General features: G+C 39.4%; 1 protein-coding gene across 1 annotated transcript; it reads left to right on the forward strand.

The window, feature by feature from the left end:
- The first annotated feature begins 608 nt into the window (after positions 1-608).
- On the forward strand, positions 609-16,993 carry FAM133B (family with sequence similarity 133 member B). The gene is made up of 11 exons (XM_054816214.1): positions 609-874; positions 4,806-4,903; positions 5,592-5,670; positions 7,952-8,026; positions 8,200-8,232; positions 8,645-8,713; positions 9,302-9,397; positions 10,576-10,623; positions 13,105-13,200; positions 13,990-14,034; positions 14,887-16,993. The coding sequence occupies exons 1-11, from the start codon at positions 851-853 to the stop codon at positions 14,971-14,973; spliced, it is 750 nt and encodes a 249-aa protein (XP_054672189.1). The 5' UTR covers positions 609-850; the 3' UTR covers positions 14,974-16,993.
- Positions 16,994-17,105: the final 112 nt, after the last annotated feature.

Here is a 17,105-nt window from a genome sequence, read left to right on the forward strand (position 1 = left end):
TTTTAAGAAAAGGACATCTGAAATTGGACACCTGGTAATTCCCAGGCTTTTAGCATTTGCATTAACCTGGTCAATATTGCAATGTTCTTTACTTTGCAGTGCAGATAGCTAACAAACGATGAACATGTGCTTTTTTTTCATTGAATTCTACGCCAGGGTGGGCTGCTATTTCATAATATGCATCTACTGAAGGAAAAAGGGAAAGAAAACACTGCCGTTCCACCTGTCACTGACCACTAGATAGAACAAGAGGAGAAAAACCCCTCATAATGAAATTCTGTCCTCTCCTGGGAGGTCTGTCCCAGACGCGCCCCGGGCCCTGCGCCCCGGGATACAAATCCACCTTTATATGTTATTTCTCCCTCAGAGCTGCCCTCCGCTCCCCCACCTGCCCCTCGGGTTTTCCCGCCGGCAGGCCGGGGCGCTGCCGCTGATGGGCGCCTCACCGCCACGACGACGCTCGCCCTCCGTAGCTCCCCGCCATTGCCACCGCCCCAACCGGCGCACCGCATTAGAGCTCCCCCGCTTTCATCATCCCTTCCCGCCCTTCCTCTTCCGACCGCTCCGTTCACTGCCTCCGCTCGCCCAAGGGGCCGGCGGAGCGGAGCGGAGCTGAGGCGGGGCGCTAACGGCCGCCACCCGCCGGCAGCGAGGGGCCGCTGCGGCCGCGGTGGCACCGTGGGCCCGGTAGGCGGCGCTGCGTGGCCGCCGCCATCGCCGCTCCGCGCAGCTCGGCGGCTGCTCCGGGCCGAGCAGGGCCGGGGCGCCTGCGGCGCGGCTTCCCGGGCGCGGGGAAAGGGCCCTAGGCTGGGCCGAGGTGACGGCTGCGGCGCAGGGTCTTGGCGGCACCATGGGGAAGCGGGACAACCGGGTGGTGAGTAACGCGGGCAGCCCGGCGGGGAGGCAGCGGCGGGGGCCAGGCCGGCGCGGCGGACGTCGCTGGGATCCTCCACAGCCGCGGCGGCGGCACCTTCGGGCGGGCCCTGGTGGGGAACCTGTGGGGAGTTGGACGCTGCCTCAGCCCTGGCAGCCGCACCGCTGCGGCGGCCTAGGCGGGCCTGTCCGGCCCGCTGCCGTACTCCGGCCGCTGGGGCGGGGGGGGCGGGTGGAAGGGGGCCGCCGCCCCACGGCGAGAGAGAAGAGAGCTCCTGTGCCGCCAGGCCTGCCGTGGCGGGCGGGGGGCACTCGAGGGCTGGCTGGTTACGCGGCGGCGGGATTGGGGGACCGGCAGACCTCGGGGCCCCATACTACCAGACAACAAAGGCGCGCCGTGCCCTGTGGACCCGCCCGGCCGGGGTGTGCGCCCCGGGCCTGGACTGCCGCAGGTCCCGTGTGGAGGGACGTGGGGTGTCCCTTTGCGTGGGCAGGCACGTGCCCGCGACTCCCTGGCAGAACCTCGAATTGCCTTGTCAAATCCGGCAGCAGTCGTGACTGATGCCTGCTTTGTGATCTGCCAAGTGAAGATGATTAAGATGCTGGCCTGGTCCTTACAAAAATAAAGTGTTCCCAGTGGGAGTTTCAGCATTTGCTGAAGTAGCTCTGATCGTCGTTGAGCTGTATTTCCTTAAACTTGGCGTTAAGCCGTACCTGAGCAATTTGAAATTGAGCTTTACGCAGCACTCTGCTAACCTCGCGAGCCAGCAGTCAGAAGCAGGCCAAAAATGCGTTTCTACGCACCTGATTGCAGAGCCTAATTTTGTACTGTTACCACATTCATCCTTCCTCGTATTTTCCTTTAAACTTTTTTTGTACCAGTCAGCCGTTCACCTTATGCTCATATTTAATTTAGGCATTGAAAATTTACAATTAATGAGTTTTATGATTAAAAACAAGTCATAGTACTTTTTTCCCCCCTTTCTTTGTCTCTTTCTAGTATGTGCTATGAGTTCATACTCAGATCCATTCAGGGAAATGTTTTTGCTTACCTTACCGGAATAATATGTAATAGACGTGATGGACATATACATTGTACAGATGGATAGCTAAGTGCCTTTGATTGCTTTATTGAGTCATTAAAATAGTGGAGTCTACTGAGAAAGAGTTGACAGTGTTAGACTGCAAGACCTGGCCTGTGCGTGAAATGTATTGCCCTCTTATGATGTTTTTGGGTGTATTTGGGTGTCTATTTATTTACTCGTAATTTTCTTGTAATAGGACAGTTGGGATGCACCTACCAATGCCAGCAAATCTTTATATTCTTACATGAGGTTCATTATGCCATGATGGCTGCTAGTACAGACATGTTATCATATAGGACCCTTTGCTTCCTTTCTATGATTGTAGAGCTTTCTGCCTGTTACTTCTTTCCCATGTCCCTTCTTAAATACACCATCATTTTGACTATTTGGAGATGGAAAATAAATTTTGTTTTTTCACATCTGCAGGATACTTGCAAGGCAATAGTCTGTATTTCTTGCCCAGAGAACCTGAGCTGACTGAAGGTGCCTTATGCTTTTTATGAGTATGAAAGCTATACAACAAATACCTTTTAATAGCTGCTTGAGCAAAGTGCCAAAAGAAGAAAATGAATGTGCAGACAAGCACTTCCTTTATTGAGAGTGCATTTCTGTGCTCTCTCTGGCTAGTTACATGCAGTTTGGCAAAGTAGTGTAAATACTTCTAAGAAATGTTTATCAGTGAAGTATTTCTTTATAAATAAACGTGTTTGAAATAATAAGAACGTGTTTTAAGACATAAATCTCCTAATTGTGGAATATAGAGCAGTATTCAGTCATTATGTGTTTGCTGCCAGAAAGTTAAAGAAAGCCACTGGAGGAAGCTTCATAGCTAGTTGTCTGGAGAGAGTTTGAGGAAGTAGAAAACCAACACTTGACCGTTGTAGCCTCTTCTGCAGGTAGAAAGAATTTTGTTTGGTTGTGTTTTTTTCATTTCAGGTTAGCTCAGGTAAGAAAGTAGCTAGTATTTGTTTAAGAACAGCAAGAAACCTTGGTTTTAGGAATAATAATTATGTAAGAAGCTGGAGCTCAGATATAAATTCTTGAATGGTAACCAAGAAGCGTTGACTCACTTTGCTCACTGGAGTAAGCTAAGTAATGGATTACATTTCTGTTGTCTTCTCTAGTGAATCTAATACATTGAAATTACCTTTGTTTAACGAAAACGGTTTTCAAATACTACTTTCCTGCATTGCTAAAGGAACTCCTTTTGTACTCAAAGCTGAATTCAAATGCAAAATTTTTACTCATTTGTAGATTTCTAACATAAAATGCTAGAGTTAATAATGCAAATACGTATTTTAAACTGCTATAACTACTTGGGCACATACATCCACCTAGCTACAAAAGAAGGTGCCAAGATGAGATTAAACTAGTTTAAGTTGGCATACCTCAGCGTTTACTTGCCCATGTTAGTTAGCTTTTTTTGTGTGAATTAAAGCAACAAAGCAAAGCCCCAACAAATGACAGCAAATGGCAGCTTTAGAGTTGCACAATCAGCTTGAGTCAAAAGTGGTCCACTTTAAAGAGTCCTCTGATTCCTTCAGTGTGGTCCACCTGATGGACCACGAGCCAAATTCAGTGTGGGGAGTGCTTCCCTCTGGCCCGCTGCCCCTTCCCAGGCAGAGCCCGAAGGCCCTCTTCCAGGACTAAATGTAGCCCCAAGGGCCGAAGGCCACCAGCCCGCTCGGAGTCTAGTCCAACACTGCTGTGGCCGCCGCTTCTGCGGTGGGGGGAACAGGAGGGGAGGCAGCAGCTGCTGTTTGACAGCTTTCATAAATGGTTGCTTGCTATGCATGGTGGTTTCTGAATGCTTACTTTATGGCCTGATAAAAAGCAGTGTCGGACATGGAAGAGCTACACATATGGTCAAATCTTTACTTTGAATCTACAAAATGTTGTTCTCTTAAAAAAAAAAAAATATCTCAGATTGGGCAACCAGAGCTAGTCATTGTTTTGACTATTTGATTTTTTTCCTCATCTCCAAACTCTAGACAGTAAGAACAGTGTGTGTTATGTTTTGCAAAAGTAAATTGTGAAGTGTTGGGATTACGTAGTGATAAAAGCCCATGAGATAAGGGAGTACACGTACCTCCCTTTTGCATGAGCAAAACATTACTTGCATTCAAAAAAATTGAAGAATTGTTTGCTCAATTAGAGTTTTTCCATTAATTGCTGAGGTGGATTACGGATTCTAAGTTATAAATTCATCTTTTATAACCTATTACATTTTTAGAGTGAATATGAAGAGGATGCATGGGTTTGAAAGATAGAATACCTCATAACATTGGGAGTTTTAGAGGTTTTGTGGTTTTTTTCCTCCTTAAAATAGCCCTAAGTCACAGAATTTTCATACAAGCATAATCGTAGCAAAGCACCACCACTTGCTTATTTTGGTGTTACAACAAGAAACTTTATGCAGAATTTGTTGAATCTACTATCATCAATTTTGAGCAAAACCTTAAAGGCCTAAGATCAGTTGTCACAGAGAGTAAGAGTTGAAATTTAATTACATTTTCCGTATCCCAAGGAAGAATATTTCAGCAATCGTGATACTGTACTCAGTTTGCACAATCATTGCTCGGGGAGGGGAATTATTGGAAGGAACATGGTCTCTTTGTGGGTGAGTTCTTTCTGCCACAGTATAGCTCAAATTGAAAGCACTTATCTGAGTCTTTCTGCTAGACCAAATCAACTTGGTTTAGTTAAATATTTTACATTTTTAGAAACAAGTCAGAATTATTTTTCAGCGAGTGAGAAAAAGTTTCTGTGAAGAACAAAAATGATGGACTTTGGTATCATAGGGCGGCTGATGAATTTTACATTTCTTTTTGTTGTTTCATATTCAAGGCTTATATGAATCCCATAGCTATGGCCAGAGCGCGAGGTCCTGCCCAAAATTCGGGACCAACAATACAAGACTACTTGAACAGGCCAAGACCAACATGGTAAGTGGCAATACTCATCTGCCCTTCTGACCTTTTGAGTAAAAGATTTGTTCCCTCTTGCTAGTATGACATTGGTTCCTACTTCCTCCCCACAATACCCAGTAATACATCTTGAAGGATTCCTTGTCTCTGGCCAAGGCATTCTTTTCTAAAGATGTATTCAATCTCTTCTTTTAAAAACAATAGTATTTCATTTTGAAATGCATATTTCTCATTTGTCTTTAAATATTTTGGCAACAGTTTCTCAGAAAAGGTAACCATTGGTCTTTTTACCTCTTTGACAAATCCTAATACCTAAAATCTGGAGATATACTTAATTTTTAAACAAAGTAATCTCTAGAAAAACATTTTGCTGGTATATTCTTAGAACACAGTTTACCCTACCCAACAAAATCATCACTTTGAGATATTATCAACAACTTACTTTATGTTCAGTCCATTTTGCCTCCTCTCGTAAGGCATTAGAGAACAATTTACCTAATTGTAAAGTTAGCTTTAGATCTTTCAGAAGGATTTAGCTATTGTACTTAAGTTATTAGGGTTAGGTAACCATATGCATAACATCTAAGATGCTTTCATTCTTCTTTCTGTTGGAAGTTCAGCCAAAGCTAAACTTCAAAAAACCCTACAAAAAGTTAGACACTGAAGAAGGAATTTGTAATTGTGATCTATCATCCTTTTTATGTAGGGAAGAAGTGAAAGAGCAACTGGAAAAGAAAAAGAAAGGATCCAGGGCTTTGGCTGAGTTTGAAGAAAAGATGAATGAGGTTGGTAATATTATGATGTTAATACTTGATTCTTCTTATCATATATGCTACTTTTCCTCCATTATCATTAACAGCACCAAATAGTCTAATATTTCACTTCACTCAAGCTTTTAATGAGTAAACGTTTTGTTTTGTTTGTATCAGAAGTTAAGGTTACCACTTAACCCATGAAGAGCTATTCTCAGTTCAGAGAAACACTACATAGAAAGTTTTGAAAATTGCTGCTGAATAAAACTTGAACTTTTCATAAATGTAAATATAGTTATATAAATGCATATGTTTATATTAACAAATGAAACTCGTGCATTTTCTGGTATGATAGATCAAAGTCTGTTGTGCTAATCTTCACTTGTTTAAGGTCACACAATCCAAAAATATTGGAAGAGGTGTATTGCTGGAAACAGATGTCTTTGGCAAGGAATGTACACATAATATTAATACGGGAGAAGGCACAAAGAATGGCCTTCAATATAAAGACAGGACTATAAAGTATTTCTTTCTCTTTCATCCTAAGCCGATTACATTCCATGCTGGTTCCCTACTTATAAATGCAGCTGTTCTGATGCTTGTGTGCAGAACTTACTGGAGGTCAGCACAGTATCAGAAAGTTTCGCATGTAATTGCTGTTGCATACACAGGAAGAAATTAGTACCTAGTGAATTTAACTGTTCCTGTTCCTTCTTGGGTTCTGGTATCTTGGGATAAGCTTCAAGCAGTAGTATTCATCACTGTGTGCGAGTTTCTGGTTGAAGTAGATTATGTTCCTCCTCTGTTACTGGAAGGGCATAGTACCTCTGCTCTTGCTATACCTTTTTCCCTAAAAAGTTACACCAGTATTTGGAGGGTCATGGGGTGCTATTCTGAGAGGATCATTTGCTCTGCACTCTGTGATTTTTAGCTTGGTGAGTTTGGTTTAGTATTTTATCATATTCCTTTCCTGCTTGTATCTTTGCTTTATTGTGAAATAATTGAAATTGGCATGGATAGAAGATAACAACCTGTCAGTATGGCAGAAGGGTAGGAAGGGATGCAGGGAATTGTGAAATGGCTATGAGTTCTTCCTAAAGCTCCTAAGAACAAATCTCTGAATGGTTGAAAAGACTACAAGTCTCTGAATGAGGTGCTCTCTCTCCTATTTTACTGACAGGTGTTGTGCTTTTTTGTTTAAACATAACACTAGCACAGTCTTAATTTTAAAGAGAATGCCTGCCTAATAAAGCACAGGTTGTTGTTAGAGACCTCTCAGGAAGCTCCGGGTAGCTGGTATATCAAAGTCTACAACCCACTGCAATACCGCATAGATGCTACCTTGGACCGTGGAAACACATTACACACAGGAGCGTATCCTGGCTAATCTGCCATGTCTCTCGGAGCGCTGCTCAGCTAATTCACAGTATGCTGACTTGGGGAGCTGTGTATCGTACCTGTGCAATGCACAGGTATAATCTTACTTAATTCCTGGTATTTCTGTCCCTTGAGCACAATATGTGGATTATCGTTGCTTTGCCAATATAATACCAATATAGCTTCACTGTGAGGAAAGAGAGGATCAGAGTAACAATAATAAAGAGGGAAGCACATGAAGCAGGAATAGTGCAGATTGAAGCCAGCAGCCTTTCAGTGTGATGGGGGCGGGTTGGATGTTTCAGAGCTCTTGAAGGGGGGGATTTTGGGTAAACCTAGAGACCTTGTGAGGGATTGAAAAGGAGGAATGAGAGTGGAGTTATATCTGTGCAGTGTGCTTGGCCTAACAAAAATAAGAGTGTTTCTATGAAGACATGTAGAATAATGTAATCATTGTGGACACCAACAAGGCCCATAACAGACACTAGAGACACCCATACATTGAAGAAGGGTAAGGAGAATTTGTCTTGAAATTTTGTTTCAGGTGATTTTAAAACTTAAGACAAAATAGCAGTTTTTCTGGTAGGGTGCCCTGGCTTTCTAAAGTGGTCTAGCAAGAACACAGTAATACAAAACCAAAAATACCATAATTGATGACCTTCAAGATAAAGGACAGTCTCCTAAGTCCAAATACCTTGAACATTAAGGTATGAACTAACATGGTATTTCGATGAATATTAATCTTCTGTAAAATCAAATGCATTTGATTACAAAATCAAAATGCAATGCCTTGGTTACCATTATATGTTGTTTATTTTATGTGGGTTTGTGAAAACTGTAATGTCAGATAGAGGACAGGATTTCAAGAAAGGTCTCTTATAAAAAGCTGTTTTGAAATGACGCTCATGTCAGTGTTTCTGTTTGGGTTTGTTTTCAGAATTGGAAGAAAGAACTGGAAAAACACAGGGAGAAATTACTGGGTGGAAACGAGAGTTCCTCCAAAAAGAAAGAGGTAAGTTATTTTCAGTTTCATACAGTCTGTGTTTGGAACTGGATTTATCATTGGTGCTGCCAATACAGAATGTCATCAATACATTTTAAAAGCCAGCATCCAAGTACGTAAACCTAAATGCACGATAAAAGAACATGATGCCGAAGTAACATTTGTTTTATTCTATTTTTAAGAAAAAGAAAAAGGAAAAGAAGAAATCTAATAGGGTGAGCAAAATTTTCAGTTTTCTGAGCTTTTTTGCTTTTAGGTTGTTCCTATTTGTCATTAAAGTTCTCTTGGAAAGAGAGTGTAGCTGTAATTTTGAATTTAGTTGTTAAATTGATGGATTTTTTTATTTGAGAGAGGTGGCTTACATTCTGTACAAGGAGAATTTTACTTCTGCTTGTAGGGAGAAGAAGAGCATTAAATATGTATTATTAAATGAAAAATGTTAGAAGTCACTATTTAGAGTTTTGTTTAAGAAAATCTATGTAAGACCAGCTTCTTGGAAGTAAAATTTCATTGATAATATTTTGTAAATGAAGTGATGATAAAGGAAGTGTTTGGATGGACTTTTGACTGTTTGCTAGATAAAATGCTGCATCTCACAAGCTTCACTTTTTGTTGTGTTTGGTCAAGTTGTCTTCATCTTCCTCTTCTTCATCAAGCTCTGATTCTTCCAGCAGTTCATCTGATTCAGAAGATGAGGTAAGAACTAACTTTTTAGAATCTAACATGTTTTGTTCATGAGGCTTATTTAACACAGATTTTGGTAGTATATTTTGGAATATTGTTTGAGGGCTTGGTTTGTGTAAAACTACTTAATTTTTATGCATTTGGTACATATTATAAACTTGTGAATTTTAGGTACATATTTGTTCAAGAATTTCTTTATGAACACTGGCTTGTAAACTGGATCCATTTCTGTTTTAACATTGAATTGCATGCTTTTTCAATAGAATCCCCCATCTAATCATAAAAATGCAAACATACCATTTTTACTTTTTAGCAGAAATCTTTGTTACAGATAAACAGATTCTACAGCACACATCTAAATAATAAGCAGAATCCAGAGAACCTGGATTTCTCACCAGTTTACATTTTTTCAATGCAGAAGAGTTATGAAGGTCCTCCGCTAAAAGAATCAATTGTAGTATACTTTATTCCTCAAGAGAACATGATAACATGTAGGAATTTGGTGTTCCCTATTCTTTACATTTAATGTAAGTCTCTAATTCTAGTGAGAATAAATTCAGGGTTGTGTTCTTCTTTTTTCCCCACAATATTTGTGGATAGGATAAAAAGCAAGGAAAGAAAAGAAGGAAAAAGAAGTATCGTTCCTCACGGAAATCTTCAGCAAGCTCAACTTCTGAATCCGAGTCAGACAGCAAGGTAAATATGCGTTACCCTTGGCAAGTTTTCTTGATCTGTGTTATAAAGACATAAACATTTCTGACTTTTGCATATCAATATTTTTTTAATCTTCCAAATTTAAAGCCATGCATTCTTACTGTAGCTGAGCTGCACTTGTGTCTTCCAGATGCAATCATGAATCTTCCTCCACTGGCAACAACGCCTGGCGGAAATAATTTGATCTTTAGGAAATGAACATGCTTTATTCCAGCAATTTTTAGCTTTTTTTCTGAACTCAAATATATGCAGCTTTTGTGCTGCTCAAATGTTTAGTTTTAATAATACATTAACACTTAAAAAATAAAAAGTTCTGTGAAATTCTTGTGATTATGCTATTTAATTGAACACTACCTGTGAAAATACAGGTATTGCGGGATATCAGTGGCCAGAATATTGCCTAAGTATCTGTGGACTGAGTAGTTTCCTGTTGGAGAACTGAGCCTTTCCCAAATGCATATTAAACTGAGGGTATCTTCTTTTTCTGACTGTAGAGCAATGAAGATACACAGGCTTACTGAATGAACAAAAAAGTGGAGAAAACACGAGTCAATTTGTTCTGTTAGCATTTTTCTGTGTTACAGTGGGTAGTAACTGTACTTCTTGCCTAAATATTAATAATACAGCAAGTTGTTAAGATTCTGTGTGTAGACTTTATCACAGGTTTTCACTGGAATACCTAATTCAGTGTGGTGTAAATTGTGATGAATCACTGTTTGCATATACCTATGAATTGTGCTAATGGGAGTTCGAAAACTTTTGCTACATAAAGGACACAGAAATACCCTTACTGCTGAAACTGGAAGGCAGAAAACTCCACAGAAACACCTGTTTAACCCCTGCCTGATCAGTGGAGGTGGGCATGGATAGTGAATAAAGACTCCAGGCTGTTATGTGTGGTTGCAGTAGTGATAGCTGGTATTCCTTCCAGAGGCTCTCTGCATGTACTGCAAGTACTCTGTTACCTGGTTCAGGAAATCAGCAGCTGCATCAAAATTATGGCTTTTTTATATTTTTCCTTTTAACTGCAAGGTAGAAAGAACAACTTTGCAGAACAACCTTCAATAGACAGAAAAAGACAATGGGTCAACGTGCTTTTAGCATTTCTACCTTTTTCCCAAAATAATGTCGTCATGGTTTATGTTTTTCTTTCTATTTAGGACAGCACAAAAAAGAAAAGGTCAAAGGAAGATTATGAAAAAGAGAAGGTATTTTTACTCTTGAAATACTTACATCAGAACTGCATTTTACATGTATAATGGAGCTTGCTCTCTCTTTTTTTTTTTCCCTTTTTTTTCTTTTTTTAATATTGAATGCCTCAGTTTACACCTACAGAAATTTTCTGTCCAAAATTATACAAGTCAGAAGGTATTCAGTACCCCCAATTTGAGGTAGACTGCTAGTTGGGTTCAGCTTCTGCTTTAGTAGTAGTTGTTCATAGAAACTGCTGGATCTGTTCTTGTTATGCAGGTATATGAAAAAAGTATCTGTAGTAGATCAGCTGCATTCTAGTATTTTGGGTTTTATCTTGAGCAGTCACAATGAGCTAAAATATGTGTGATGGTATGTCAGTGGCATGCCTGGTAGGATGCTGGCTTGTTGCTGTAAATTAAGGAACATCAAGCAGAGGATATATTTATCTAAATGTAGTCATACTTACAGATATTGTACTTATAATGGTGTGATGCTTTAACCTTGGCTGGATGCCAGGTGTCCACCAAGCTGGTCTATCACTCCCTTCCTCAGCAGGACAGGGAGGGGAGAAAAATAAGATGGAAAAAAACCAACCCCAAACTCATGGGTCAAGATAAAGGCAGTTTAATACAGCAAAAGCAAAAGATTATTCTCTACTTCCCATGGCTATGGGACAAAGCCCTGGAAGGAAGAGGAGGGCCACGAAGCTCACTGGAGGGCTGGAGCGCCTCTTCTATGAGGACAGGCTGAGAGAGTTGGGATTGTTCAGCCTGCAGAAAAGGCGGCTCTGGGGAGATCTAATTGCGGCTTACCAGTACCTGAAGGGGCCTACAGGAAAGCTGGTGAGGGACTGTTTATCAGGGAGTGTAGTGACAGGACAAGGGGTAATGGGTTTAAGCTGAAGGAGGGTCGATTTAGATTAGATGTTAGGAAGAAATTCTTTACTGTTAGAGTGGTGAGGCACTGGAACAGGTTGCCCAGAGAGGTTGTGGATGCCCCCTCCCTGGAAGTGTTTAAGACCAGGTTGGATGAGGCTTTGGGCAATGTGGTCTAGTGGAGGGTGTCCCTGCCCGCAGCAGAGGGGTTGGAACTAGATGATCTTTAAGGTCCCTTCCAACCTAAACCATTCTGTGATTCTGTGATCAGCAGGCGATACCCAGCCGCTTCCCAGGAAGCAGGGCTTCAGTACACATAGCGGTTGCTCCAGAAGACAAACATTGTAAAAAAAAAAAAAAAAAAAAAAAAAAAAAAAAAAAAAGTGCCCTCAGTGCTTCCCCCTATCTCTCAGCTTCTTATTGCTGTCATATGGTATGGAATATCCCTTTGGTCAGTTTGAGTCAGCTGTCCTGGCTGTGTCCCCTCCCAAGATCTTTCCCACCCCCAGCCTACTGGGGATGGGGGGGAATGTTGGAGAAACAGCCTTGTGCTGGCACTGCTCAGCAATGGCCAAAACACTGGTGTGTTATCAACACCTTCCTGGCTACCAACACACAGCACAGTACTGTGGGGGCCACCGTGGGGAAAATTATCTCCAGCTCAGCTAGACCCAATGCAGATGGCTTTGAAAAATTCCAGAGAAAAATGTATTAGCTTAAGAAAAATTACCTTACTTTTTCCTTTTCTCTGAGCATGCAACCCCTCTCTCCTTCCCACCACCTCACCGATTTGTACGCACATCTGACGACTTTCTTCCTTCCATTATGTTTAAAAATGTGTGCTTTGCATGAGTACTTCTGGGAAAGGATTGAGGTAACTATAATAGACTAAATAGCACACCTGAGATGTGTGATCCCACCTTGCAAAAAGATGATTAGCAAGATTCTTTTCAGGTTCTGGCCTTGGAAACTGAGTGGAAGAAAGCAGCTTCAGTCTTAGGAACACCTTGCCTGCTCCAGAGCAAAGGGGGATGTGGAGAAGTAGCTCATCAGAGCAATCTCATGCAGCATCAAAATTTAAAAAATAACATTAAAAAAAAGACTGTCCTTTACATATACTGAGATTATATATGAAGTATTGAAGTGCAGCTGGCAGGCACAGCTTGTCCTGGTTGGACATAAATATAGAGGGAGATTTTTTTTTTTAATTTCATCAACAAAGCAAGAGTCTGAAGCTGCAGTGTTTGTATGCATGTATTGAGACATCTTCATTTACTCAGTAGTATTTAAAAGTGGTGAAACATTTTATTTTCAAATGCTTACTCCTTCCTGTTTTATTATTTAAAATAAAAGACTATCTTGTAGTATTCTTCCTCTCACTTTTAGAAGGCTGCTGTATCTTGGTAACAAGAGAAGGAAATATACAGAAAAAGGTTATTTCCACTAAAAGCATTTTAACAGTTGTTAGGGTAATGTGTTGATGATGAGTAATTAGTTTAATTCAACAATATTTAAAAATATTTCACAACTTAGAAATAATATTTCAATCTAAGTTTTAAGCAGAAGTTTTATAAAATTTGAAAAGCCTTACTTTACTTACAAATACATTATTTTATGTAGGAAGGCAAAAATCACCACAGGAAAAGGAAGAAAGCCGATCGTGGTGATGGACCTTTATCATCAGAATCCTTATCAGAATCGGATCAGACAGAGGAGGTCAGTGGGAAATCTCAATTTCAGATGTTATAATGCTTTTAGCTTACTGATTTGCATGAGTTAATGAGAATGAACTAGCTTAGATTTAATACATTGTTGAAACTCTTCTGCTCTGTACAGTTGAATTTAAAGGGTGTAGCACAAAGTTGTTTGTATTTTTCTCTTTAATAAAAGCATTTGGTAAGAATTGTTTAGTACAGCTCCTACAAGTAATTTTGAACTAATTTTCTTGAAAATTTTCAACTTTTTATGGATATTTTAGAGCTCAGTGAAATGAAGGTAAGTGATTAGTATGGTGTCCTTCACAAGATTTCTCTCTGATGTTTGTGAATAGATAGGCAAATGGCTAAAGTTTTTTTTCTCTCTTTTCCAGTGAATTAAAAAAAATTGATGTAATAATATTACTCTCACCTTTGTGTATATCTACTTTGAGGATTTGTATTCTTGTAGGATTACAAAATTTGGGAAGGTTCCAATATGTTGTGTTTTTCATTAAGAATTTTTACCACATTATTAGCTTAGTAATTTTACCTTTATATCTCTATTGCTGTTTCTTATTCTGCTGTATTGTAAAAGCAGAGTGTGTTCCCAAATTGGATGTTTATAGGATAATGTGTATTCTAGAATATAACACAGATAACCAGTGCTGCTTCATGGGTAATTGTTCAGTATGTTCTACCACTGTTGTGCCATCATTTGTTTTTATGCAACAAAACCTCAAACTGTTATTTAAAACAGCATTTCCAAAGCTGCTCTCCCATTACATTTTATTTCATTTACTTTTTTTAGGTGCAAGCGAAAAAGAAGAAAAACAATGAGGAAAAAGAGAAAACAGCAAGTATCCTTCTTACTCATCCTGTAGTTTTAGGATATAATACACTGTACTTGGTTAATTTCCAATTTCACATTTTTCAGTGATACAGATGTTTTATAGCAAAAGTATTCTGTCACATGAATCGAAATTAACAATTTCTCTATTTACCTGCTGAAGTCACTTTTTCAGTTGTTGAATTAAAGGAAGACTTTGTCACTATAGGTATTTGTCACTATACAGATACATATGACTTGAGATTTATATAGGTTTAACACTTACCGTAGCATATATTTTACTCTGTGTCAACCTACTAGAACTACTAATATCTCTATAGTATTGGGTAGGGTAGTAGTGTGCCACACAGACATCAGTGCTGTTCCTTTGTTAGTGTTGTGTACAGGTCTTCCCCCTCTACCAGACCATGGTGCAAGTGCTGGAGATTCTAGCCAAGTGTAGTTGAACCATTTAATTTTGCAGAGTAAATGTAAGCACGTACTTTGAAATATGTAAACATTCTAGTTATTCCCACATATACAAGATGTCACTGCTTGTCAAAGCACTTCCTTATTACTTTCTCAGAAATCTGTAAAGCACTGGAAATCATTTCAAAGATTAGGAAATGTAATAGTGACAGTGATGAGAGGTATGAAATAGCCAGACCATGATAGAGATAAATTGAAGACTGCTCATAATAGTGTAAATTACTGGGTGAAATACGAATTTTCTTTTTGTGATTTCTCAATAGGCTTCTATAGAAATCTCTTTTGAAATGTCTTTGTAAAGATATCCTTTCTGTGCTCTCATTTTGCATTAGCAGAATTTAATAGATGGCAATTTTATTATACAGTAACTTCCCTTTGATTTTTTTCTAGGATAAAACAAAAAAGAGAAAGAAGCACAAGAAACATGGTAAAAAGAAGAAAAAGAAGATTGCTGGTTCAAATTCAGATTCGGAATAATATTTTAAAAAAACCAAGACTATCAACAGAAGTGCAATGACTAAAGGAAACTTAAACTGTGAAATGACAGCAAACTTTACCAAACTGCATGAGTTTTCCTGTGTTTTAGAAATATTCCTAATCTTTCAGTAGCCAGCCAGATGCAACTGTGCTGGGAAAGACCATTGTTATTGCCTGCTGCTTAATACATGAGGTACAACTTCCATAAAATTCCAGTAAGCAGTGTTAGATGTTTGAAACAAATATGAGATGGTAGTCCAGCTGAGGTGTAAAATATCGGAAAATAAGAGTTAAACTTTTTAGATAGTAAAAGTAGTCTTCTAAAGCATTAGTAATAGTCTTTATTTGTAAATCAGGACAAATAAAATCCCAAGTTCATCCTGCAGGTTAATAGTATACATAAACTACTACAAGCTGGTGTCTGCTAGTGGCATTTACAAAATGGGAAATTAATGATAACATTTAAAAAGCTGCCTTTGTAGAAATGTTTATCATCTGCCCCATTACTGTCTTCACGCTTATGAGAAAGGGAATGCTACTATTTTGGCTAACTGAATAGGGTGCCTTTGCCTTTGATTCTTGCAAATCTCTGCTATTCTTAATCCATGCAGCATCTCTGATTCTAGGGAAGCCAGAACCATTGTCAGCAGGCTTTTTCTGAGTAAGCAGTTCTGGGCTTCTAAGCATGTGCTTCTGCATTAAGCAAGAGCAATGACATTTTGCAGTATAACTGACATTCAAAACCTGAAGATTTTACCTCTGCTTCTTTGAAATAGCGATAGATCTTTGCTAGTAAATATGCGTATTTCATTTAATGTCATTTTGGTTTAGTTGAACACTTCTTGCAAACACTGGTAGCTTTCTTTGCATTATCTTTAGAATTGTTTTGCATGATTTGTACCATTTTTAAATTAACAAAATGCAGGTAATCATTTGTTGTAACCAGTTCTATGAATTACGTACCACATGCGGAGTTTCATGTATGTATTTAGTTATTATTATAGTTAAGTTCATTGCTGTGTTTAAGGGCACACTTGCTGAAGATATTTAGCATGTAAAAAGCAGGGTTTTGATACCTTAACAGCTTCATATTGAAGCTGATTTTACTCTTAAGCAAGTTCAGTGGCAGACCTGTTATGTGATGTGTCTTGTTAGATAAAAAAACTACTGCCAGAATCTCATTAAAGATACTGTTTAAACAGTTTGTATTTATATTTTTGTACTTGAGGGCTACAGAATGTTGACCTAAATCATAAAGCTGTTTTACTTTCAATTAGTTGCTTTAGAAATTGGGAAAAAAAAAAAAGCGCTTTTATAAATTAAATGTGCACGCAAGAAAACACAAGCAACTATTTGATTTTAGTTTTTACATGAAATTCTTATGAATACCTTCCAATGAAGTACCCATTGCTGGGCCTCCTGTTAGCCTTTAAAATCTGCCAATCCGCCCCAAGTGGTCAACTATAGATTGTACTCTTGATCACCCCTTTTTGCATTGCACAGGTGCTAACTTAGGACTTACCTCTGTTGTATACAGATGTTTCAAATAACCTATTGCCAAGAATTTCAAGACCTTTCAGACCTTGATTATTAGCCTGCAAACTGTAACTAAAAACTGGGGTAGAAGGATGATTGCCATTCTACAGAGAAATTGACTTTTCAAGTGAAGTTCTTGGAAAATGCAACCATTCATTCAGTTGCAGCAATGTCCCTCTAAACCATAGTAAAAATATTTTGATCAAATATTTTATACTGTTGGGCTTGATGTTACCAATTCTAGACACGGTTTTGACAGTGAGGTTGAAGTAAAGGCAAGATGCAGTGAACAGTAGGGGTTTGGTTTGGGGTTTGTGTTTGGTTTTGTTGGGGTTGTTTTCTTTCTAAGTTGTGATGTTGCAGTTTTGGTAAAAGAATGTGTAATGAACCATAGCAGAAATGCTCTGTCCCATGTGATACCTAATTTGACTTTTACACAACTACCTGCAACAGACAGAAATAAAAATGGAAATGAGAGCCCCAGTCTTCCAAATACATAACCCGGTATGTCATTTTAATTGTCTGAATGTACCTGTTTGTTCTACCCAGTCGCGTGCTTCAAAGGCTGCTGTCACGCTTTGGAAGTGCTGTACCTG

This window comes from Grus americana, chromosome 2 (assembly GCF_028858705.1).
Source record: "Grus americana isolate bGruAme1 chromosome 2, bGruAme1.mat, whole genome shotgun sequence".
In the NCBI taxonomy this organism is placed as follows: Eukaryota; Metazoa; Chordata; class Aves; order Gruiformes; family Gruidae; genus Grus; species Grus americana.

Bases quoted from the DNA above. Each gene is read 5' to 3' on its own strand.
- FAM133B (XM_054816214.1), top strand. From the start codon at position 851: ATGGGGAAGCGGGACAACCGGGTG. The intron at 4,904-5,591 runs GTAAGTGGCAAT...CTTTTTATGTAG, and splicing joins AACAGGCCAAGACCAACATG to GGAAGAAGTGAAAGAGCAAC. The intron at 9,398-10,575 runs GTAAATATGCGT...CTTTCTATTTAG, and splicing joins AATCCGAGTCAGACAGCAAG to GACAGCACAAAAAAGAAAAG.